Source organism: Fusarium sambucinum, chromosome I (genome assembly GCF_050947815.1).
Source record: "Fusarium sambucinum isolate potato_lamoka chromosome I, whole genome shotgun sequence".
In the NCBI taxonomy this organism is placed as follows: Eukaryota; Fungi; Ascomycota; class Sordariomycetes; order Hypocreales; family Nectriaceae; genus Fusarium; species Fusarium sambucinum.
This window is the reverse complement of record NC_139294.1, coordinates 4,389,620-4,414,306: the sequence shown is the minus strand read 5'-3', so window position 1 is coordinate 4,414,306 and position 24,687 is coordinate 4,389,620. Positions and strand designations below refer to the sequence as shown.

The following is a 24,687-nucleotide window of genomic DNA, read 5'->3' as shown; positions in this document are numbered from 1 at the left end:
TTGAGCTGTGACGTTGCTCTGAGACACCAGGGTTTCTGAATGGTCAAATATCGATATACTGGTCTTATTCTATACCTTTTACATTTGTTCCTCAGCCAGTTCTCTATGACCCAATCTTGTTCTTATCGCTCTCCTTGATGGGTCTTGAGGACGGGAGATATGCACGCTAGGGATGACATGGGCTAGCTAAGTCAGACCTCTGGGGCGCAAGTGACAGAGCAAAGGGCGCGGTCAAGTGCCGGTATCGTAGCGATAGTTTGACATAGCATCTACCAACAATTGGTCACCGCTTCTTTCTCTAGTCACGCGTGATGTAGCACAAGTAGACAATCAAACCAATTGTACGTAATAGATACTTAAACGTTGAAAGAGATATGGCTTTGTGAGATGCTCATGACATGAACCCCGCTCAGAATCCGGGGCCCCGGTATAGGGTATCCGGGATACTGCCGGCTAAGAGCGGGCGGTTCACTATCTATCTGCCCGGCACCGGCGATGGTTTGGTGCATATCGCCCGGGTCCGAAGAGTCAAGGGATTATTAAGACAACCGCTCGTTGTTTATCTAGTGATACCGTATCTTTAATTCCTTTTGTAGTCCTCATAGTGTATTTCTTCGTTGTCATCACATCTACCAAAACTCCATATCCATCCTCCAAAATCATAATCGACCATTAAATTCCACACACGCGCACTGTACTCAACTGTTATCGCAGCATAATGATCTCAGCTGTAAGAGCAGCTAGGCTCGGATCACTGATCAAACACAGCCGAACGCTTCATAGCAGCTCGAAACATCTGTCAAGCACTGAAGCTGCCCCAGCTGCTCGCCCAGCGCATTATGATACCTCCCAGAAGCTTTCAGCCATTGATGCAGTGAAGGAAAGACGACTCAAGGCGGGCAAATTGGTCGCCGGAGTTGCTGCCGCTTCCGATAGTGATATGTTTAAAGGCCCGGTGAGTTATGAAGGCTGAGCGAGTTTACAGCATGAAACTTACAAACACCACATAGACGACAGGGCTGCTAAAGTCTAAGCGATGGGATAGTATGTAATACCCCAAAATTGGCAAATAAAAACGAGACTCACGACTTACATTATGTTGCAGACCATCTCAGTCATGAGAGTAGGGTGAGAGAACCATGCACACTCAAACAAGCAGCTCGCCATATGAAGAAGCCTGGCCTCATCTCCCTGGGCGGCGGTCTGCCATCCAGCGAAGTCTTCCCCTTCGCAGAGCTCGGCTTCAAGGTCCCAGTGGCTCCCAAATTCTCAGAAAAAGACACGGAAGAATCAGGCCAAACCGTCACAATCGGAAAATACGATGTAAGAGACCGCGGGGGTACTTACGATCTGTCCATCGCTTGCAACTACGGCCAGGCCACAGGGTCCCCTCAGATGATGAGATATCTGACAGAGCATACTGAAATTGTGTACAAACCCCCTTACGCAGACTGGAAGGTTTGCCAAACCATTGGAAGCACCGGAGCACTAGAAGAGGCACTACGGATGTTTTGTGACAAGGATCGTGGTGATTCTGTGCTCACTGAAGACTTTAGCTTCTCGACCGCTCTTGAAACCGTTGGACCACTCGGAGTCAAGGCCTTTGGTGTTTCTATTGACGAACAGGGCCTGATCCCAGAGGCTATGGATGAGCTTTTGTCGAATTGGGATGCTAAAGAGCGAGGCTCCCGGAAACCTCATCTGCTATACACTGTTCCCTCAGGCCAAAATCCTACAGGCGCAACGCAGGGCACCGAAAGACGGAAGGCTATTTATGCCGTGGCACAGAAGCACGACCTATACATCATTGAAGACGAGCCGTATTACTTCCTTCAGATGCAACCTTACACAGGCCGCAACCAACCCGACGTCCCGCCACCAAAGACGGTAGATGAGTTTGTCTCATCACTCATCCCTTCGCTTCTGAGTATAGATGTTGATGGACGAGTTATGCGTATGGACTCATTCTCAAAAGTACTTGTACCAGGTTCCCGTCTAGGATGGATCACGGCATCGGAGCAGATCGTAGAGAGATATATTCGACACGCCGAAGTTGCAAGCCAAGGTCCGAGCGGTTTCTCACAGGTTATTCTGTACAAGTTACTCGATGAGACATGGGGACATGAAGGATACCTGAGATGGCTGATGAACTTGCGGCTGGAGTATACCAAGAAGCGAAATGCCCTCCTGGCCGCGTGCGAAGATCATCTACCCAGTGACCTCGCTAGCTGGACGCCTCCTGTAGCTGGCATGTTTGTGAGTACTTCTTAAGCCATTCGCAATCAATCATCTGTACGTTTTACTGACCAACTTTGTGCTAGATGTGGATCAATATTGATTACACAAAGCATCCCGAGGCAGGAAAGCGAAGTATCATGGATATAGAGGAGGAGATTTTCAACTCATGCATTGAGAACGGCGTGCTCATCGCTAGAGGCTCGTGGTTCTTGACTGAAAAGGACAAGGCACCACCAGGACTGTTCTTCCGGGCGACGTATGCATCTGCCACACCTGAGAACATGAATAAGGCCATCGAGAGGTTTGGAAAAGCTGTTAGGGATAGCTTTGGGCGAAAGTGAAGTGAAGTGCTTAGGCAGACCTATATCGTTTGAAATTATAAGCATGCACCGAGTTTGATATGCGCAAATCGAGAGGGAAGGACAAGGCTTTGGTGTTATGTAATCCAAAACTAACAATAAGATACGACGAAATAACAGCACCTGCTATATACGATATTCCAAAAACTCATCGTCCTCATCATAAGTCCATTCTCAACCATTGCCTAATCACTTCTTAGCTTCCCAAAATGCAACATTGACTCCCTGACCAGGCGAAAGAACGATGTCTGCTTTCAGGAGAGGCTCCCCACCATCTATATCCTTCATCCTGCTCTCTACACGCTCGAATTTCTGGAAAAGGCGGCAAAGAACATAACTCATCTCGGTCAATGCAAACTGCTGACCGATGCAAATTCTAGGCCCAGCGTTAAATGGGATGTAATCGTGTGGTTTGGGATGCCAATGCGCCCATCTTTCTGGGCTGAAGATCTGAGGATCAGCGAACGTGTCGCTGATAGGAGGATATAGATCCGAACGTCGCTGCATAACCAGAGTCGAATACGCGACGGGCGAGTCCTTTAGAACGGGGAGTGGCTCGGAGCCATCTGGACCACCTCCCCGGGGGAGAGTTGTATCCTTGAGAGCAAGGCGAACATTAAATGGCACAGCTGGGTATAGTCGGAGAGTCTCATTGAGAACAGCCTTGAGGTAGCTCATACTCTTGAGATCCTCGTATGTAGGTGTCCTCTCAGTGCCAAGTGCTGAGAGAATCTCAGAACGTAACCTCTTGACAGCGTTAGGATGCCTTCCAAGCTCATAGAGAGTCCATGAGAGAGTCGCGGCAGTGGTGTCTCTTCCTGCAAGAAGCACGGCGATGATCTGATCGCGAAGGACCTTGCGATCACGTGTGAAGCCGGCGAGAGCATGGAGAAAGGTGTAGCTGTGGTCGTCCTTTGCCTTGGAGTTCAGCTCTTCAGGGCTTAGGCGTAATGCCCGCTCAATGTAGAAGTTGATGAAGTGATTCACCGTCTTGAGTCCTCGCCAGAATTTATATTTGGGTATGATATGACGAAGCTTTCCTGTGCGAGCGATGATGTTCTGAATTCGTTGCACGTCATTGAAGGCCTCTGCAAATTCTTGCCTTGGTGTACTGGGTCACAGGTGTCAGTCGTCTATGGTACGTTATAAGCATGGCGGGATCTTGTACTCACGTTAGAGACTTGACATCCCATCCCAAGAGGAATTTAGTGGCTACATCGAGAGTATAGCGGAAGAACAAATCACTAATATCAAGAACTTTACCATCTAGACCCTCTGTAGGAACAGGTTGATCTTCTCCATGAAGAGGTCCTCTGTTGGCGATAGCTTTAAAAAGTGTCTGCATATGAGCCTCGAAACAGTGCAAGTCACTAACACGGTCTCGTGTGAACTGGGGTCTGATGAGCTGGCGACTAGCATGCCATGGAGCTCCATCAGTAGTAAAGATGCTATCTCCAAGAAAGTCCTTCCATTCTGCATGGAATGGCTTTCCCTTGCCATAGTCAACAAACTGCGTGGCCAAGATAGCCTTGAGATTGGCTGGGTCAGCGGTGAAGATGGTTCGAACTCCCAGGAGTCGATTCTCGACGGTCCATGAATTCAAAGCGCCAAACATGTCATCGCGCCAGGTTGCTAGGTTCTGGTGTTTGACTGTAGACGCGACGAACCTCGCAACAATGTCAAGTCCTCGAGAGTTAAATTAGTTCAAAGAAGCTTGAGACATACGAGGATGAACTCACCCCAAGGAGCATATGTTTTCATATGTGGTCCATAGTGACCAAGACGTCTGATTCGTCGGTGCTCATCGACACGGCAGACGATAGAGTAGATGCAGTATGCGACAAAGAGGACGATGAGTGTGACCTTGAGAGAGACCTGCTCAAACAGAGCTTCCACAACGCCCATATTGACGAGGCTTGTTAATGGATTTGTAGGAGAGACTCTTAAATATATTATTAGTTGGATTTAGTATGGTATGAACCAGAATCGGCGGGTTCCAGATAGTTGGTTGATCAAGTGGGTAACGCTATGAACCCACAGACTTCAAGGGAATACCCAGTCTGCTAGTTTAGACATAAGTAGCAAGGAATCCGCCCGCCTCAAGCATTGCCTTTAGTCCCGGGAGACAAAAGCCTATAAATACTGCAGTCAATCACCATATCATATGTCAACTATCCATCTACCTTCCCCTCTGTTAGGACATTCTAGGAACGGACCTGTCCTGGATAACAGGGTCTCCGTCTCCGCCCTCGAAGAAGGTCAAGAACAAGACGTCACTCATGAAACTCTTCCCCTAAACGGTATAGAGCAGTTCTCTGGGTTCCTTAACGAGGTGTGCCCAAAGACCAAGACAATGTGATGGAGCGTGATTGTGCCACTTAGCCATCCGTATATGCATGACTCTGTTGTACTTATTGTGGCTACCAGTAGGCGGGAAGGGAAGTTTTTTGTCCTTTGCATGATACGGCGGGGCACACCATAGTTGATGTTTCATGTATGGAGAGCCTTTGATTTCCCTTGTTCTCATTTCCATCTTTGTGCATCATATCATTTGGTGGATCTTTAAGCTGTGAATAGTTTTATAAGCCACCACAGGCAGAGTTCAAACTGGTAAAGCCATTAACAACTTCTCTCGCAGATTCAAACTCTCATCAGCCTCTCGAGTTACTGAATAGCCTATCAGATCGGAAGTGAAAAGCCTCTTTGAGGTCAAAATACTGGCGGGGTTGGTAAGGATTGACTCAGTTTAGTACTCAACGATTAGGATACCCGATTCGGAAACTCGACCTGGAAGCATGTCCACAGACCCTCGACGGTCAGAAAGGTGAGTCTTCTCAAGGTCGCTCCAACTACCTATGTACCTTGTATGTACGTCCTGTAGACTATCCTTGTCAGATGGTTGGTTGTATTTGTTGAACCAATCATTTATTCTCCTTTTCGTCCCCGGATTTCTTCACATGCCGAGGTCGTCGTGGCGTAGTATTGATCGACAACTTAACGAGACATCTCGAGAATTTAGATGCAGTGCGATAACACCCACCCGCGGTCCGCGGCACTCCGACAATTAACTTAAGTATCGTTCGGATGAATGATTTATTCCATATGCTCGTCTTGACCTGGACTGATTGGGAAGTCACATCGGAGCCGGCCTGACCCACGGAGCCGCTCCTGGCACCGAGAATCCGGCCCCGCATTCCATCACCGTCTCCATTTTCGATGAAGGAAAGTGAGCGGTGCTGCGTAATATGAAAGACGGGAAATCATTCTCTGTTTAAAATGCTGAGAACGAACTATGTACAAAGGAATTCGTAATAAGTACAGATGCACCACGCGTCAAATTTATCATCCCTCGACTTGCGCACACTCGGTGGCATTGCCCTGTGTACAGAAGGGCATCTGAATCGGTGAAGCACTCACTCCTCGAGCCACCATACGCTCGCGCATCTCAGCTAGTCGCGGCGCAGCATCATACTGCGATCTGTTCTGGCCTGAGGCGTCAGTTCGGCCTGACCAGAGAACTTCTCCCATCACTGCAGCGCGGGGCCACACAATGGTATCGAGGTTAACACTGTCGATAGTCTCAGTCCATACGGCCGCCTCACCACCAAGCACGCGCTTGGCTGCTTCCTCGGATAGACCGGCCCGAGGATCGTGGGAGTAGATGAGCCGCCAGCTCTTGGTAGGACCGCACCAGTCGTTGAAGGGGTAGTATGTTTGAAAGGCATCGCCGTTGTCAAAGTTGAGCCACTGTCCACGGCCACAGTCAAGGTACTGTTTGTTACCAGTTAGTCAAGTCTTGCGCTTAGTTATTTTGTTCATAACGCACCCAGAAGTTGTAATCACTATCGATTACCTTGTGACCAGCCTCAGCCAGGGTCTTGATAGCACCGCCACCGAGCCAGGACTGAATCACAACGTCTTTATCCAGAGTCATGTTCCATTCGGTAATCATCTCCTCCCAGACGAACGGAGTCATACCGGCATCTCGGACCTTGCCGTGAGTGTAATCGACGAACTTTTGCAAAAGAGGCGCCAGAACCTCGGTCTCGTTAGAGCGCACATCAGGATCAAGTCTGGAATCGTTGTGGTTGAGCTCGTCTCCACCAAGGTGGAAGTAAGGGCTGTACTTCGAAATGCGAGGGAAGAGGTCATCGAAAAGAGTGTCGAGAAAGTCATAAACATCAGAGCTGTTCATGCGGAACGCACCACAGGGTGGCTCCTTGCACCACCATTGATAAGGCTTCTCATTGTACGCGACAATGAGATCCTTATAGGCAAGCTCGACGACACCGATATGGCCGGGCATGTCAATCTCCATGATGACCTCGACTCCGCGGTGGATGCCATACTCATAGATACCGGCAAGATCCTCAGGAGAGTAGGTCAGGCCTTTGCGGTATGCACCCTTTTCGGCCAGTTTGGGTAGGGCTGGGATCTCGAGAGGCCATGACTGCGAGTCAGTGATGTGAAGGTGAAGGCGATTCAGCTTGCTCCACGACATGGCGTCGATTGTGCGCTTGATGTGCTTGACTTCAAAAAAGCTACGGGCAACATCGAGAAGAATGCCTCGATGAGGGTACTCAGGCTCATCCTGGATCGAGACAGGCGCGTGCGGCGTGTACCAAGAAGTGCCAGAGCTGTGCTTGAAGAAAAGTTGGACAAAGGTCTCAAGTCCATGCAGGACACCTGTAGAAGACTTTGCCTTAATGGAAGCCTCACCCTTTTCAGAAAGTGAGAGAGAGTACGACTCGTCAACCTCACCATTTAGAGGCTTGAAGGTACTCTCGTCATCCTCCTCGGTCTGGACAATCTTTAGCGACTTCACCCACTGCTTCTTTTGCAGGTCAGGCTCGAAATCGGAATCGCGTTCGCGAAGCATCCATGGGACAAAGTTGTCCTGGAATATACCCTGGAGGGCACGAGAGACGCCGGCTTGGACGATTTGCTTACTGCTGAACTTGGAGCCAGCATCGGGTTGGTAGTTGTAAGTGTAAGGGATCTGTTTGTGAAGCAAAGTTTCAGTATTGAGCTGCGCGGTATGGTTACAAGCACCGGAATCGGAATCAGAATCGGGGAGAGTCCAGCATACAAAGTCTCCATTATAGGTGATATCAATTGTTTGATCGATGAAGAATGCCTTGTCTCCAGTAGAGATCTTCTTTGGCACTGGCCATATGGCATTGGCGGGGGCAAAGGCGAAGGCGGCAACGGCCAGAAGAGCCTTGGACCACATTGCGCCGAGAGATGAGATGAAATGAGATACTTGGTATGGCCTATAGAAGCTGAGGGAGGGAGGCTGATCTTTAAGGAAGAGACGAAAGTGTTCAGAGTGCCAGGCCCCGTTTAATAAGACCAGCGATGATCCTCCAGCTCCGCCTCGTGGTGTGGCTGATCCTTGAGGAGCTTACTGATGCTGAGTGGGTGGGGAAGAGAGGAGGCCGATTTCAATGAGATCTTCGGCCTTTGTTTTTGATATACGAATACCAATATTATGATGCTGGCACCCGTTTCCCTCCAGGTACAGAGTGTAAAGTGCAGCGTAGACAACCTTGAACCGCGACGTTACGTTACACTGCAGTACGTACCACTGCAACTGCTGTAATTTGGAGATGGTTTCTTGTTTTTGAAATATGAACTTTTGTGCTGGTGCATTCAAGCAAAGAGATACCTGAAGACGGGAGTCAAGGATGACAGCTCACCTCCTAAAATATTCTAATTGAAGGATGTTCCAGACAAGGTTGGTCAAGTGAGATCGCCAAAAGAGGCGTCGCAGCCCCAGCCGAGCTCCCGTTGATATTCGGCAGCTACCTACTAACCCAGCTACAGTATATTGCAAGAAAGACGCACTTGTCTTGTGAAAACGGAGCCTTACTCTATCGGCGGGATCTGATATGGAATCCAATTGCTACTATATTTGCAACAGAAGGGGTTGGAAAATGATTCTACAGGTCCATTTCTCCGGAGAGACAGAGTACTGCTTAGATGCAAATAGTCGCCTACAATAAGCGGTAACGGGCAGCTACCGCCTAACTTGGTGGTACGGCCCCAGCCCAGCCCATCAGCACCAGTCGGGGAAATAGATCCCATAATTTATTTACACCCCGTTGTCGGCATTCGACATGTATCCTCGTTGGAGCGAGGCTGGTTTCATGCAGCCCAAGCTCATTGTTACATTGTGTCCGCACTACAGTAGCCAGGTGAGCAGTGGTTGGCTAGATGATTGGTTTAAATGTCATGATCTATAGTTCATATCTTTAATATTAGGCAGGTCTAGTTGTACGATCCCGAACTTTTTTACTGCAAGAGAGGTAGCAGTGAATGGCGGGAATGTCTCAGCTAGCCGACTCCTTCTTCTAGACTATCGAATAAGTCCCATCCTGAAGGGCTCACCTGATATCAACAAGACAAGTTCAGAGTTGTAACAAAGCAGTTGATCAAGTTTGAAAGAGGAGCAATGTAACATTAAGCACCAAAGGGTGTCAACCCAAACCCCTCTTCCGCTGTCTGACAAGATTAGTATCCATCAAGTACCTATGCGGGGAAACAAGCTCGGATGTGCTATTCTGCAAAGAAACGACATTCAGTTGACATCAATGGGAATATATGTTCCAAAGAGCCATTGTCAAAATAACCTACGCAACTTCACAGGCTTGGTAACTATCTAGGTGGGTGAGGATACCCGAATTTGCCCAACAGTACCGTACAAAGCTTTATTAGTTCGTGAAAAATAACTTAGCATCAAAACTCTCTTTTTAACTTGCTCAGATTCAAATTCAAATTGTTGTCACCACTTCATCGTCAGTGATATAAATGCTCATATATGACTAATCGCACCTGTAGGTCTATCCTTTTGTTGGCCACCGAAGTTTCTGGTCCGTGTCAGTACGTACACCGGTATTTCTTTTTTGTAGGGACTAGATAGCGAACAAAAATATACAATGGAGTCTTTATTGACTTTGAATAACACTTAATTTCATTGTCAGGCATACAAAGTTAGTAACACAGGCTAAATTTTATCAAAGAATAAACATCTCCCTTTTGACTTGAAAGAAAAAATAAAGATCACAGACTGTCATATCACGTGACCGCACCGACCTAGTTCTTGACCACTTCTGCTTCTATCAGGCAGACCTTTGCCAACTCCATCTCTATCTTCAACAACCTCAAAACCTTGCTCCATTGCTAATTCGTACGACGTCGCTGCAGTATCAAATCACCACCCATTCGGCGACTAATCACGCACGTCTTTTGCTTAATTGCGACAAGTCTCTTGCTCACGCGACGCGCATTACTCTCCATATATTTTACTACTTAACAACGCGTTTTTGACTGGAAGCTTTGCGTTCAATCCCACTTCGCGGTGAATTCTTCCTCCACCCAAAGCTATCTCAACATATTCAAACCGCCCTCACGACTGCGCAGCGCTTCACTATGCCCGTCGAAGTCAGCCTTCACACGCCCCTGGCGGAGGCTCTCAATGCTGCCATTCAACCCAAGCTCGTCGAGGTTGGATGGGCAACTGGCGGTGGCGAAGATTCCGCTCTAGCAGAGTATATTGTCCTCATGCTGGTTAATGGAAAGACCCAAGATCAGATTGCCGCGGAACTCTCAGGAGACCTACTCGGTCTTGGATCCGACGACCCTAGCACCCGCGATTTTTCTCAGTGGCTGTTCGAACAGATCGACGCTCTCAACACCCAAGTCAACGGCAGTAACAACGCAGGCCCCGGAGCAAACCAAGATCCTGCAACAGAAGGCGAGATGGATACCGACATGAATGCAGGCGATGCCTCAGAACTGAATGCGTAGGTCCCCTTGGTTTCCCCCCCCCTCGCCCGATTGTGGTTACTAACCTTTACAAGACCTACTGGCCCACGCTCAATGCGAAACGGTGCCCAACGAGGTGGGCGGGATAAGCGCATGTTTGGACAGATGAACAAAGCGATGGACCGACCTGGCGATTCCGCTCTTCACCGTGTTCGAGGCCAGACTGGAAGCGAACGTATCAACACCCACGGCCGAACACCGCCCACTGGTCCTAGAACAGGTCGAGGTGGAATGGGGCGAAACAACAATAACCGTAGCGCCAACATTCAGGCTGGTCTGGCCGGCATGGCCGGTATGGCCGCCGGTGGCCCACAGCCGTGGATGATGCAAGGCGCCCAACCAAACTCTGCCGAGCTTGTTGCCATTTTAGAACAACAAAATCAAATGATGTACCAGCTATCACAACAACTCATGAACAATGGCGGACATCAGGGCGGATTCGGGCAGCAGCGCCGTGGAAAGTCCCTATTCGACCGTACGCAACACCCTGGCAGAGGTAACTACCGCAAGGGCTTCAACGATCGACAGGGCGGTAACAACACTACTGCTGGTGAGGGTGAGGGTGATGATGTCAGTATGTCTGGCGAGCCACGCGAGCTACCAAACCCTGAGGATACGGTATGCAAGTTCAACTTACGATGTACCAATAAGGATTGCAAGTTCGCTCATCAGTCACCTGCCGCCCCTCCCGGAGCATCGGTCGATGTCAACGACAACTGCAGTTTCGGAGCCGCCTGCAAGAACCGAAAATGTGTTGCGCGACACCCCTCACCGGCGGCTCGTCTTGCACACCAAAGCGAGCAGGACTGCAAGTTCTTCCCCAACTGCCAAAACCCTCAGTGCCCCTTCAAGCATCCATCGATGCCTCTCTGCCGTAACGGTGCTGGATGCACAAACTCTGACTGCAAGTTTACACACGTCAAGACAAAGTGCAAGTTCAACCCGTGTCTCAACCCCAATTGTGCCTTTGCGCATGAGGATGGGCAGCAAGGAGGCTTCAAGGATAAGGTCTGGACTGCTGGCGAGGGCACTGAACATGTCAGCGAGAGAAGATTTGTGGATGATGGTGTTCCTGAGGAGCTCATCAAGGGGGAGGATACTGACAATCAAGATGCTGATGTCATCGTTTAGAGGGAATTGAATATAGAGGAAGAGAAGAAAAAGCGAAGATGGCTTGATCGAAAAAAAAACTTGATCACGATACCCATGGTCACAAAATGCCCAGATGCCGGTGGATACTAGGATACGGATTGACGAACCGAAGAAAGGGGCTGTAAATGAAGGACATGTACTTTTACGTTAACTTTGTAATGTCTTTGGTCGAGGTGGCAGAGCATGGAAGGGCGTTTGGGGGTTTGATATTATTTGGTTTCATTTTGACCGCTCAAGTCTTGTTTACTTGTATATAGATAGAGGTCGAGAAGCAAAGAAAGGCCACAGACCCGTGCATCATGACGCTTCAAAGCGAGATGCGCGGAGGGAAGAATGCAAACATCAGGCCCACGGCTATCCCACAGTCAATACCTCTGGACCCTCATCGTCTGTGATATTGCATGTTTCCAGACCACATGTGCCCATTGTATCCATTAATCGTCTAATTGACATACTTGTATTACTTCCTCCGTGTTGTTGATGACGCACACGGAAGAATACCGGCTCATGCCGCATAGCACTTTACCACTCCACCAACAGTCTCCCCATCTTTCTTGTTCTCGCAACGTAACATAACCTCAACGCTTCGACCATGATCAATTAGTCTCTAATGATGAGTCGCAGCCGAGTAGAATCAACGGCTGCAGCTCTCTTGAGCTCAGCAGCTCATTCAACAACGAAACCCCACCTCCGAGTCCCTCTCTGTCGACTCAATGGCTTCCGCAACCTTAGCACCTGCTCGGCTTCGGCCTTGACCCGGCGACGACCCGTTATCGCATGCAAGCATACACAAAGCTTCAGGGATGGACGGAGTTATGTGTCGCAGGCAAAGGATGCAAACATCGCGGTAATCGGAGGCGGATTAACTGGCCTTTCGGCGGCGTACTACCTCGCAAAGAAGCTCCCCTCGACGACAAAGATCACCTTGTATGAAGCCAACGATCGGCTAGGAGGTTGGATCAAGACGGATAGAGTGCCGGTAGATATCGAGGGCAAGAAAGGAATTGTGTCTTTTGAGCGCGGCTCCCGGTCGTTGACGTCCCTGGTTGGCAATACCTTCCGCTTCGATGACCTTGTCCTCTACGATCTTGTGGGAAATCTCTTTGGCAACATGAGAGCTCAACTAATACAACGATATCTAGACTCTTGACCTTGGTCTTTCTCTCAACTTTCCTCCAGCCAAGCCGCGATATGTCTATTACCCCGACCACCTTGTTGCCACGCCCCCGAACATCAGCATCTTCGATATTCTCCGCGAGCCTCTCTATCTTGAGAGCTTCGGCGCAGGCCTCGGGCTTATGATCAACCAACTGCGCAAGAGACAGCTTCCTGCCGAAGACGAATCTGTCGCCGATTGGCTTTACAAAGTCACCAACAGTCGCAAGGGCATTGGCAACCTAGCCTCAGCCATGATGCACGGCATCTACGGCGGCGGCATTAACAAGCTAAGCGCTCGAAGTGTCTTGGATCGCATCTACTGGGGCTGGTATATGCCGAACCCTGGTTTACATGCGCGTCCAATGCCTTTACCTGAGCAGCTGATTCTCGAGACACTGGGACAGGATCGACAAATTCAGAGGTTGGCGCTGGAGCCCAAGTCTACGCTGATAGATTTTGGCGACAAGGGTATGGAGTCGCTGCCGCAAGCGATAGGTGCCGCTCTGCGAGACCAACCTAATGTCACAATTATGACCGGCGAGGCTGTCAGCGATATCCAGTATGATGATGCCAAGAAACAAGTCCAGGTAGGCTTCCTATCTGACCCCCAAAACCCCTTATTAACAGTGCCCTATAGATCAACAGTTTCAACACCAAGAATGAGGAGAAAAGCAATTCACAGGCCTACGACAAGGTCGTTTCAACGCTATCCGCCCAGCATATCGCCCGACTCGCAAGGGATAAAGTGCAATCGCTCTCCGCCGCACACTCTGTTTCTGTCATGACGGTCAACATCTGGTTCCCTCAGGAAAACCTGAAGCCTCCCGGTTTCGGGTACCTCATCCCAGACTCCGTTGACCCAGAGCTCAATCCAGAACATGCTCTCGGTGTCTTCTTTGACTCAGACGTTGGAACTCGGTCCAAGGACGAACCTGCTGGCACCAAGCTCTTCGTGCTGATGGGCGGCCACTACTACGACCGTCCTGGCGTTACTCCCCCTACTGAGGAGGAAGCCATTGTTCAAGCTCGCAACCTACTTGAGCGTCATCTCGGCATCCCACGCGATGCCCCCGCCTATGCCACAGCAAACTTTGCAAAGGAATGTATCCCTCAGCACAATGTCGGCCACCAGGACCTCCTGCGCAACGCCCACGCTGAGCTGAAGCAGAACTTTGGCGGACGCCTCGCTGTTGCTGGAGGCTCATTCCATCGCATTGGCACTATTGCCAGTCTGCGTTCTGGCTACGATGCTGCTATTGCGACGAAGAGTGGCCTTGAAGCTACCGGTCTGGAGTATCTTGAGACCATTACGGAATTTGCGGTTGTGCCAACCGATATGATCCCTGTGCGTCTCTTCAAATAAATAAATAAGGGGAGGGCATGTATGTACCAAGATCGATGTTATCAAAAGCGGCCTTCAACTTTTAATCTAGGACTAGAACTATGTTATCACTTAGAGCGATAGAAGGAGACAAGGTTACAGTGCCAGTTCAATACTAAGTATCAATTAAAATTCCAAGATGCCTTGTTCGTAATTGATGTCATGGTATTCCGTGTGCATATGGAGGTATCATTAAGCTATCACAAAAGTCACGCCCACCCGCTTCATATAACCCCCTTTTTCGCCGCCTGTCTAAAGTCTCCTACAAACTCCAAAATTATTAAAAGTCACTGCCGTAGTAAAGCCTCGAGGTTCTCCTATTCCAAGACGACCACCTCGGAGTTGTTCGGGAAAGACGATCCAGCTAGTGGTCGAATAACTTCGTCAATAGCAAGAAGAAGACTAGCAATGCCGTCGTGTGGTCTTCCAGCTGCACCGGTAACGAGACCGGTCCATTTCTCCGCCGTTGCTTCCCATACGGGTTTAAGCGCTTTTGAAAACTCATCGTTTGACGCGGAAGCACCGTTAAGAGGCTTGCGCATGATATGCCACCACGGCTCGCCTCGGCGATGCTTGACGTGGGCAAGAAACATGATGTCGCAATGGATCGGATGGTTCCCGGGGCCGGTTCCTGTAAGAGAGTACCGAATTGACATCTCATCCACAGAATCCATCATGAACCTGAACCGTCCCTGATGGCGTGCTTCAACATCCCTCCATGTTTCTCTTATCTTCTTGACCGCTTCTAGTGCTGGTAGGGACCCGGGAAGCCAATTCATCAGAGCCCCGATGCCATTGGCACCATTGACAAGTTTTTGCATCAAATTGGTGACCGGGAGATGAGGGTTTGTCTCGTCCATGACAAGGTCAATATCGTGTTGAGATAGGTTGAGTGTGATCCTCCAAAGTCGAGAGGACTCGTCCCTATTGCTAACCTCCGATGCCAGAGGTCCGTAAGAGAAGGTAACCTCCTTCAGGCTCACTGACTCGGCTACGATCGATTCCTTCGCCTTGTCCATCGACTCGAAGAAACTGACAAATCTATCAACAGCCTTGACCCGAGCCTTCAGGCTCTCCAGCATAGACTGCCCAATACTTGAACGCATCCGTAAGCAGAACTCGCCTGTTCGGGCATTCCAGGAAACGTCGCGACCAACCATGTGGCTTTTAAGCATGGCAAACTTCGCCGGTCTTCGAACCTTGATAATGGCATCGGACACACATGTAAAGGGAATACCTGACTTATCATCCCCTGGCTTAGCGCTTTCAAGGCCAGTGGATTCCGTCTCCGCCGGTTGAACTCCCTTAAATCTGACCGAGACGATATCATTCGCCCAAGGTTGTTTGGTAGATATACCTGATGCAGAGGCTGTTCGTACGGTAGGACCGAACTTGCCGGATTCAGTGGCGCCTGCGGTCTTGGGGTTGTCCTTTTCGGCGTTGTCAAACACCATGGACGGGAAGATTCCTGAAAGGGCGATCTCAAGTGTCGGGAGTCGCACTTGTTGCGGAAGTGACCAGTTATTCGCGCCATGCGGTTTGAACTTGATATTCTGCTTATGAAGCTCTCGCTGGTCCACTGCTTGCGCAATCATGCCACTTGCGAATAAGGTCAGGTTGTTCCAGAATTCGTCATCAAGGCGAGGATAGCCCTTGTTGAGAGGAAGCTTTGATGCAAGTCGAGGTGCTTGACCAGAAGCATTGCGATTCCTATTGGTTTTGTCAGTAAAAATGTGAAACTGCAGCACAGTGCCATCACTTACACATCAACAAGCCACCAGACATCCCCGCTTGGACTCAGCAAAACCATGACAAACCAGTTGGCTTCCCACCCAGCTCTGTGTAGCCAAATGGTCTTTGTCCACTCGCGGGTATTGGTCAAAGACCTTAGCTCGTCTTTGTTCAGGGGGCTTCTCTTGATACTCCAACCCGTCGTGCTTCCTCGTCGGCTCAGCTCATCTTCCATTACTGCGCACCGCACATTCTCTAGACAAGCTGCGCCATCTTCCGCAGGATTTTTTCCATTATTAAGTTGGTTCTCTGGGGACCAGGTAAATTTAGAATGAGGCTTGACGGCAAAGACGCCAGTCGTCGGCTCGATAAGTAGGGTTGTGCTGTCCTTGAAACCGACCCGCATGGTTAGAGATGAAGCCGCGGGGTCGTCTTGGGAAGAGCGCAAAACCATAGCAGCCTGGCGATTCTGGAATCGAGGGAAGGACAGCAATTTGCTATGTACACTGCCCAGAAGGAAGTCGATATGGCGGCCAATAACCGTTTTCATCAGTGCTTCTGCCGATAGGTTGTCGGCATCGAAAGTGATGTTTTCACCATTTACTTCTTTATTATCGCGGTACCATTTTGCTGTCAAGTGACTCGATAATTTCGGGTCAGGTTGGCCATTTGCCTTCTTCCCACTGGTCACAGCAACCGAAACCCAACTCTTCGGGCTACCTGGCTGTGCTCGGGAAGTCCAGTATTGAATAGCCAGAGCTCTGTTCAGCGGCTCCACCTTGAGTGTGCCTGTCCACGAGCCCCTACTCATTTGATTCGCCTGTCGTTTGAGCTCGTTGAGTTTATGAGTAAGAACCAGTTCGTGAAGAAATTGATAACAGCCAAGCAGTCCATCTTTGCTGAGAATGTCGTTGACGTGACTCTCCAGGTAGTTCTTGAGTCCTTCGGGTATCGATGATGCTGCTGGTCTGAATACGAACCGGAAGTCGATAAACCAAAACTGCTTCTCAAAATCCTCATCTGCAATCGTGAGATCCACCTCGAATTCCCCAGGTACCGTAAAGGTGACTCGGCCCGAACCGATCTCGTAGTTCCTAAAGGGGTATGGTATCTTATCAAAATCCTCGAGATTCAACCGTAACGATAATTGAGTGTTCACGTCGCTCATCCACTGGATTTCTTCTTCTCGTGTCAAGGGAGGCGGCTCGATGTAAGAGAGCTAGTCGAACGTTAGCTGAAGTCAACATACTTTGACGATGCGCAACACTCACGTCGGGCATCCATGCAGCCTCTCCGGTTGACAAAACCTGGAGGGCTGTCTTTAAATCGGGACTGGGCATTCTCGCAAAAGTCAAATCCCTCTTGACATGACCCATAACATCGAGAGCTCCGGTAAACAAGACCTCTTGGCCTTGAAGGTGGAATCTCAAGTCAATCAGTTGGCTGACCATGTCGGCCTTTCGGCTCCATTCTGTAATGACAAGCGCCTTGACCCATTTTCTGTGCTCCCTCATGGCAAAATTCAATATCGATGTCTTTTTGGTAATATTTTCGCTCGAGGCGTCATCAGCGTCGCCGTTCGGTATCGTCGAGTTTCCGTTCATGGTGGCAGCAGGCAGAGGCATCTTCGCCAATGCGGCAATCTGGTCTTGGAGCGCATTGTGTGTTGATTGCGCAAGGCGCGTAAGGACCTTTGAGAGTGGTATGTAGCCCTGTGTGATGTGGACTATTTCGCCAGCAGGATCGCTCATGCTGGAAGAAATGTAGAGAGGGCGTGATGATGATGGTTGTTGTTGATGGTGTGAGGGCGGAGCGTTTGGGCGAGAAGTCTTCGGGAGGCGCTGAGGTAACGACAGAAGACCGGCCAGGTCATATGAAAAGACGCGCGCAAATCATGCGTAGAAAGGCTATGGCGCCGCGATTATACTTTCGTGTATGGGCGTCGTCTTCTAAAGTGGTGTTTATTCGGTCGGCGGAGCGTTTGTATGGTCAGTATTGAAGGAATCTCGATTGATGCGCTGGGTTTGGACGCTGGAGACGCCTGGTCATGTGATAAGCCGTGCACAAGTCTGCACAAAGAACTACACAATGTTACACAGGCTCGAGTTAACTTTCTTGGACAAAAAAGACTGATAAAATTCCATTTTTATTTAAACTTGTATTGAACCCTTCTTTGAGGTGTGCAATATAGGCAGTTATATGACATTCTCAAGGTCTTTCAACATCGATGCGCCTCAAAACATACGATTATGCCATGGCCCGATAATGGTTATGCTTGCATATGTCATCTGGGCATATAATCGGATGTGGCTCTGGGTCTTGTAAGCAAGAACAAGCTAAAAATGGCTAAGAAACTACAATTTGCGGCTGATTGTTTATCCAAATTGCGAATTGAATTGATTCAAGTTGTTATTGAAATCCGCATCTACTTGAGCATATCATAAAGCCATGAGCAAAGCCTTCAACGTAGACACCTCTACGAAGTCCCCAGAAGCAAGTGGCCTCCATTATTTCGCCAAAGTCCCTGCCGTTCCCGTCGTCCTTTATATAGAAATCATTCAGTTGTTTTGCTGCCTTGTTAGGCTCGGGATATCATAGTCCGAAATCGGTCGTGACTCCCATTGTGTGGGAGGCGTCATTAACTTGACTATTATCAGCAACTTGCACTCGAAATCCTTTCGCACCCAGGTGAGCCATACAGGATGCAAGTCATCACACTTACAACTTGTTGGGGGCAGCAGCGGCGTTGGTGGTTGGCCATTGGTAACCAGCAGCGTCGCTGAACTTGTAGCCATAAGACGAGGTGAAGTCGTCAAGGACAGCAGGGCCACGAGAGCCTAGAAACATCAGTTAGTCACGTCCAACGGAGCATATACTGATACATACCATAAGGATACTCCATGGGGATAATCTCCTTGTTGTCGTCAAGGTAGTGGAGCAGTGGTGTGAAGATGCGCCAACTAGCATCAAGCTCATCATCACGAACAAAGTTGGACTGGTCGCCCTTGAGGCAGTCAAGAACAAGTGACTCGTAAGCCTCGGGAATCTTGAGGTCGGAGAATCGTCTTCGGTAGGTCAAATCAAGCTCGGTGACAACAGTTTGCATGCTGAGACCAGGCAGCTTGGAGTTCATCTTGATGTAAACACTCTCGTTGGGCTGGATACGCATAACAAGCTCGTTTCGGGGAATGTCCTTAAAGATACCCGATGTGACATCCTTGAACTGGATTCGGATCTCGGTCTTTTGCTCATTGAGAGCCTTTCCGGCCTTCATGATGAAAGGCACGCCGTCCCAACGCTCGTTCTTGATGTAGGCGACCAGAGCGCAGAAAGTCGGGCATCGCGAATCCTGGGGAACGGTGTCGTCCTCGCGATAGGCGGGCTTGCTACCGTCGAGAGACTTGCCGTACTGACCGATGATGACGTTCTTGGGCTCGATAGCTGGGATAGCGCGAAGGACGCGGACCTTCTCGTCACGGATGTCCTCGGCGTTGAAAGAAATAGGTCGCTCCATAGCCAAGAGAGTGAGGACCTGGAGGAGATGGTTCTGCATAACGTCACGGACGATACCGAACTCGTCGAAGTAGCCTCCACGTCCTTCAGTACCGAATGGCTCCTTGAAGGTGATCTGAACGTTGTCGATGTGGTGTCGGTTCCAAGTAGCGCCGAGGAAAGAGTTACCAAATCGAAGAATCAGGATGTTCTTGACCATCTCCTTACCAAGGTAATGGTCGATTCGGAACAGTTCCTGCTCGTTCCAGTCAGGCTCAAGGGACTTTTGAAGCTCGCGGGAGCTGGCAAGATCCTTGCCGAAAGGCTTCTCGACCTAGGGGGGTTGTTAGCCATGACATGACGACTGGGTGAGAGATGACGTACGATGACACGCGCGATGCCGTTCTTTGGGTAACAGATCTTCTTGAGGTGCTGAGAAACAATGGTGAAGACACTGGGGGGGAGCGCCATGTAGAACAGACGGTGGTTTTCGGGGCGGTCCTGCTCAACCTCTTGGAGGTGCTGCTCCAGACCCTGAAAGGACTCGTCCTTATCGTACTGACCAGAGACGTAGGTACAAAGCCCAGCGAAGTCTTCAAGTTGTTGCTCAATCTCCTTTGTGGGGGTCTTTATGTATGACTTGATGCGTCGAATATATTCGTCGTGGTCCATCTTAGTACGGGCATATCCTACAATCTTGACATCCTTGGGGAGGAACTGGTTTCGGTACTAATTTATCATTAGCTTATGAAGCCCTTGAGAGCCATTAATGAACACTCACAAGACCGAAAAGTGCAGGATACTATCATGGAGCAAAGACAGAAACGTTAGTATGAAGCACAATCGAACATGAGGGGCTATGAGGGGAGCTCCCCACCGTCTTCTTTTTCGCCAGATCACCAGAAGCACCGAGCACGACAATTGTCGTGTTCTGCTTGAGCTCCATGCATCTATAAGAATACTTGCGTCAGTAATCAACTTTTAAGCTCTTGGTATGGCAATCTCGGATTGCAGAGTGCAGACTCGCGATGCGATGCGATCGCAAACCGCTCAGCGCGAGCATGATAGCTTGGTCTAGCTAGAGCGCAGATACACTTCCATGGTGGGGTTGAGAATTGGCAAGAGGGAACACCTACGGATCCATTGTTGCGTTTTAAATTTGTGAGAGGATTGGAAAGTGAGAAGCAACACGGAATAGAAGGAGGAGCGAAGTGGAGGAAGAAAGATCTGAGAAATGGAATGGGAATGGGAATGAAGGAGGTGACGAGGTTTTGCGGCCTCGACGGTTTTATGACGACGGGAGCACCTATCCAACCTAATGCCCGCCCCAAGGTAGCGGGAGCCAGAGCAGTCACAGCTGGGGGAGCTAACAAATCGGCCATTCATTGGGTCCCTGCGTGAGCGACGGGGCTATGATGCAGTAGGTCCCTAGCAAAACAGAAGTGGGTGGGTAAAGGATCCATGGGATAAAAAAGTGTTGTTGTCGTTCTGGGTACTGTACCTTGCTCGATGGCCTCCACTTTACTACCTGCTGAACATAAAGATCTGGTTTGTACGGCATGCAGAAATCCAGGGCCATGGTGGTGAGAATTCATTGATTAAAACACAGAAACGATGCTTAGGAGGTCCCCATGGAGGTATCACGGACAGCCATTGGTCGCTGAGGGTATGGAGGTAAGTAGCATTGAACCATGACCCCCCAATGCGTCAAGTTTTGGTTTTGGGGGCTTATTAAAGTCTTTACTGTTCGTTTCCTCCTCGGTGGTTCTATCCCCGGCGTGTCGCAAATTGTTCACTTTCTATTTTGCCTGAATTTGCACCAGAGCGCCTGGTGCACAAGCGCGGAGACCTGTTCGACATTGACCTCTCTTGCGGGCCAATTACTAGACGCAAGCGGCCGAATCGTCTCCATGCTTTTGGAGCCATCCAATGCTACACAGCTCAATGTCTGACTGGATCTGTCGTGGGCTTGACGTATGGTGTTTCCACATCATGCTAATACACTTTTTTGTGTTATCAACCGCTTATTGTTTAACCAACTAATACTGCACCGTCATTAATAAGTATCAGCCCTTCCCACCTCTATATTCTATGCGGTATCCTCTTGTGATTCAATGTCTAGCTCGCATCTAGCTCAACGTTAAACGTTGATAGGACATTGTCAACCGGTATAGTAACTAACATTGCACAAATTGGTCTGTGTCGTGAGCATTACGAAGCACGTTGCTTCTCCAACTAAACATCTTTGTCAGCTCCTCCGGCTCGCCCGGGACATCCATAACTACCAAGTCCTGCTACTTACATTGGCTTCAGGTGGTGGCGGTCTCTGGCTTCCATGTCTAACCAAGAGGGTTCCATGACTACAGCCTGAGCTTGAGCCCAAGCATTCTGCCGCACCGCACCCCAACGTAACAGGGACGGCATGGCATACTGTACACTTGAAGATCCACCTGGCCCAGGCGCGACTTGATTATCAAGACGTCAAGCAAGGCATTCAAAAGTATCGGTCATCTCGCCGCTTGTACGCGGGATATAATCCGCTACAAGAAATACAATGGCCGGATCAAATATCCATGCTATTTACCTAGGCCTGTCGGCTTCTGGCTATTAGGTATAGTCCACTGTTCTTGGTTTCAAACATATTGAGACGCATCTGAATCTTGTATCAGCGGCGGTCACCCAACACAATAGCCATGACGCCCAGATGCTCTCCTACACATTTAATACTGACACCCAAACCTAGAGCTCGTAACTCGGCGGCAAACACGCATACTAAAACCCGGCTTCGCGGCGTAACCGCGGTGTCTCGATGCATTCTCCATAGTTAGTGATGGAAGGTCTGTGACTTGCGGCGCTTCAACTTGCCAACCCAGGTCCACCACAGAGAGACCCCAGTCCATATCACGTCAACTCAACAACTTCAAAATCAACTCTGCCGAAGACTTTATTACCTAGTTATCGGATAAGTTAGTTGGGGCCAATCCGATCACCTCCCACTCACGTCTGCAAATTTAATCGGCATCCAATTGTGCTGTGATCAGCCATATAGTCCAGGGTCTCAATTTGTCATCCAATATCATGATGCCCAAATGTTGAAAACATGAGGCGTATCATTGCGAGAAAATAAAACCCATTCAGTATTCACAATATTACAGACGTTCTATTCAAACAAACAATAATTCACGGTGGACATTTTTCCCTTTGCTTTCCATCTGGATTCGGTAGTTTTTCACGATTTTCAAAGTCGCTTTCCATGCTCGGACACCAAATTCCGGACTGCCTCTACACCAGGGTCCATCATGATATCCGCACCAACCCCTCCCCGGTGTCGGCTCTGGATCTGGTACTTCACCAACGAGCTATAGGCGAAAAAGGTAAAAGACCTGCTGAGGTACTGCATGTAATTGTTGAAACTAAAGTCATTAATCAAGGATTGTTCAACTACTATTGAGGGAATTTCTCCTGTGGTAACCGTACACGGCAGCTCTTTCACCCAGACATAATATTCGTAGGTACTCAAGATGTCGAACAGTTTTGTTGAGAAGTCATTGCCAATCTTCTAATCACACAAGTTAAAGACAGCAGTGGCCAGGGCAGAACCTGGATAGTTCGCAAAACGTATTGTAGTCAAATTGGAATACTAGAAATAGGACTGCCTATAATTTTCCAGCCCATGATGAGTTCAAGTTCTGGACTGATAACCAGCAATTCTGGATTCTTCAGACTCGAGTCAATACAACGGTCATGATCGTGATGCAGCAGTCGCAGTGACGAACAGCGCGGGGAACTGAGGCTGAATTGAACGGAGGCTGAACAGATGTGGCGTTCAACCCTAACACGTGATTTTGGGGCTCGATTTCGAATCGGTCGCACCATTCGGGCTCTCCACTCCACTCAGATCTCACCAAACGACGCGCACCCACGGAACGGTCTTTTTGTTAAGACAATTCCTCAGCTCCCACTACTAACTTGCAGGTTGTTTGAGAGGACGGAAGTCATACCACAGTCAAGATGCCTTCAGAAGCCGGTCACCGACGTGAGTTTTCCCTACCTGCCAAAGTCAAGACGAGACGGACGGCTTGCGAATTTGGAATTTTCAAATCTGGTTGAACTTGTTGCTAACTTTGCCAATAGTATACGTCAAGTGAGTAATGATTCCATATCCAGCAAGCCTGGCACGCACGCGATATCAGAAACAAGCGCTTGCTTCGACAAGCGCACACTCCCATCCCATTTTTTTCCCGATATCGAATTTCCGCGAAGCCAAGCCACGGCACGACGACAACAATGCGATAGAATTTTGGACTGACGATGATGGTTTAGGGGACGTCACCTGAGCTACCAGCGCTCTCGTCACACCACCCGCCCTGCTACCAGCCTGATCAAGATCGAGGGTGTTGACGACACCAACGCCGCCAAGTACGTCTACACAGCGATGGGATTTTATTTTTTAGTCGATCTGGATATTGACAATGCATGATAGCTTCTACCTCGGCAAGAAGGTCGCTTTCGTCTACCGTGGCCAAAAGGAGATCCGCGGTACCAAGATCCGTGTCATCTGGGGCAAGGTCACCCGTCCTCACGGTAATTACACTTGACTCGATTCACGGTGAAAAAAGGCACGAGCTAACCCGTCTCCCTAGGAAACTCTGGCGTCGTCCGCGCCAAGTTCACCTCTCCCCTCCCCACCAAGTCTTTCGGTGCTTCCGTTCGCGTCATGTTGTACCCTTCGTCGATATAAAAAAAGGGCTTCGGGCTGGAGTTGGTAGTGAGGGGCGGCTCTCATTTGGCTGCATTGGTCGAGGCAAGGATAAAACATACTGCCTTGCTTTGAGGCATTCAATTCAAAAAGACGTCAAATCCCAACCCCGAAAAAGGCTCTTTACACCTGAGCTACTCGTTTTGATGATATAACTTTATTCCCCTTTCATGCAACGGTTATCGGAAATCGATCCCACCCAGAGCATTCCACTGGGAGGGGAGCTTCAGTGATGGAACACTTTCTGGCGGTTGGGATTGGGACCGGTGTTCGGAACAGGTCGTGAATAGGGTACAAGCGAATCATCGATGAAATGCCAGGTCTAGGGCCTCTATTACGGCAGTACACAACGTCCCTGAAAGCTGGATTGTGATTTGACTCGTATGGAGAAGTTTTGAGCCATGGTTGGCGTCTAATGATGAATCAGAAATGTCTTTTAAACCACACAGCCATACAACACATGACAATAACCACCTACCATGGCCTAAATCGTTCCCCATTTAGCAGTTGCACAGATCCAAATGTCTACGCCAGGTTGCTTCTCCATGTGCTCCATTCCGATGTTATACCTTGCTGTTTTTGTTTTATAA

General features: G+C 49.3%; 8 protein-coding genes across 8 annotated transcripts; 4 read left to right on the top strand and 4 right to left on the bottom strand.

The window, feature by feature from the left end:
- Positions 1-718: 718 nt before the first annotated feature.
- Positions 719-2,579, top strand: FSST1_004148 (pyridoxal phosphate-dependent transferase; the record flags this gene model as incomplete). The annotated part of the gene is made up of 4 exons (XM_083230296.1): positions 719-955; positions 1,011-1,044; positions 1,106-2,256; positions 2,322-2,579. The coding sequence occupies 4 exons, from the start codon at positions 719-721 to the stop codon at positions 2,577-2,579; spliced, it is 1,680 nt and encodes a 559-aa protein (XP_083087578.1).
- Positions 2,580-2,786: 207 nt separating this feature from the next.
- FSST1_004147 (cytochrome P450) lies at positions 2,787-4,502 on the bottom strand (the record flags this gene model as incomplete). The annotated part of the gene is made up of 3 exons (XM_083230295.1): positions 2,787-3,708; positions 3,770-4,283; positions 4,337-4,502. The coding sequence occupies 3 exons, from the start codon at positions 4,500-4,502 to the stop codon at positions 2,787-2,789; spliced, it is 1,602 nt and encodes a 533-aa protein (XP_083087577.1).
- A 1,437-nt stretch (positions 4,503-5,939) lies between these two features.
- FSST1_004146 (beta-N-acetylhexosaminidase) lies at positions 5,940-7,830 on the bottom strand (the record flags this gene model as incomplete). Its single annotated transcript, XM_083230294.1, has 2 exons — positions 5,940-6,368; positions 6,424-7,830. 2 exons carry the CDS (start codon positions 7,828-7,830, stop codon positions 5,940-5,942), a joined length of 1,836 nt encoding a protein of 611 aa, XP_083087576.1.
- Positions 7,831-10,028: 2,198 nt separating this feature from the next.
- Positions 10,029-11,555, top strand: FSST1_004145 (zinc finger CCCH domain-containing protein; the record flags this gene model as incomplete). Its single annotated transcript, XM_083230293.1, has 2 exons — positions 10,029-10,402; positions 10,460-11,555. The coding sequence occupies 2 exons, from the start codon at positions 10,029-10,031 to the stop codon at positions 11,553-11,555; spliced, it is 1,470 nt and encodes a 489-aa protein (XP_083087575.1).
- Positions 11,556-12,189: 634 nt separating this feature from the next.
- On the top strand, positions 12,190-14,097 carry FSST1_004144 (oxygen-dependent protoporphyrinogen oxidase; the record flags this gene model as incomplete). The annotated part of the gene is made up of 3 exons (XM_083230292.1): positions 12,190-12,666; positions 12,719-13,321; positions 13,372-14,097. The coding sequence occupies 3 exons, from the start codon at positions 12,190-12,192 to the stop codon at positions 14,095-14,097; spliced, it is 1,806 nt and encodes a 601-aa protein (XP_083087574.1).
- Positions 14,098-14,432: 335 nt separating this feature from the next.
- FSST1_004143 (mediator complex subunit MED14-domain-containing protein) lies at positions 14,433-17,597 on the bottom strand (the record flags this gene model as incomplete). Its single annotated transcript, XM_083230291.1, has 3 exons — positions 14,433-15,825; positions 15,879-17,065; positions 17,118-17,597. 3 exons carry the CDS (start codon positions 17,595-17,597, stop codon positions 14,433-14,435), a joined length of 3,060 nt encoding a protein of 1,019 aa, XP_083087573.1.
- A 756-nt stretch (positions 17,598-18,353) lies between these two features.
- On the bottom strand, positions 18,354-20,284 carry FSST1_004142 (glucose-6-phosphate dehydrogenase; the record flags this gene model as incomplete). Its single annotated transcript, XM_083230290.1, has 5 exons — positions 18,354-18,387; positions 18,569-18,683; positions 18,733-19,672; positions 19,723-20,067; positions 20,216-20,284. 5 exons carry the CDS (start codon positions 20,282-20,284, stop codon positions 18,354-18,356), a joined length of 1,503 nt encoding a protein of 500 aa, XP_083087572.1.
- Positions 20,285-23,349: 3,065 nt separating this feature from the next.
- FSST1_004141 (60S ribosomal protein eL33) lies at positions 23,350-24,079 on the top strand (the record flags this gene model as incomplete). Its single annotated transcript, XM_083230289.1, has 5 exons — positions 23,350-23,374; positions 23,473-23,482; positions 23,662-23,757; positions 23,822-23,922; positions 23,982-24,079. The coding sequence occupies 5 exons, from the start codon at positions 23,350-23,352 to the stop codon at positions 24,077-24,079; spliced, it is 330 nt and encodes a 109-aa protein (XP_083087571.1).
- Between the last annotated feature and the right edge of the window lie 608 nt (positions 24,080-24,687).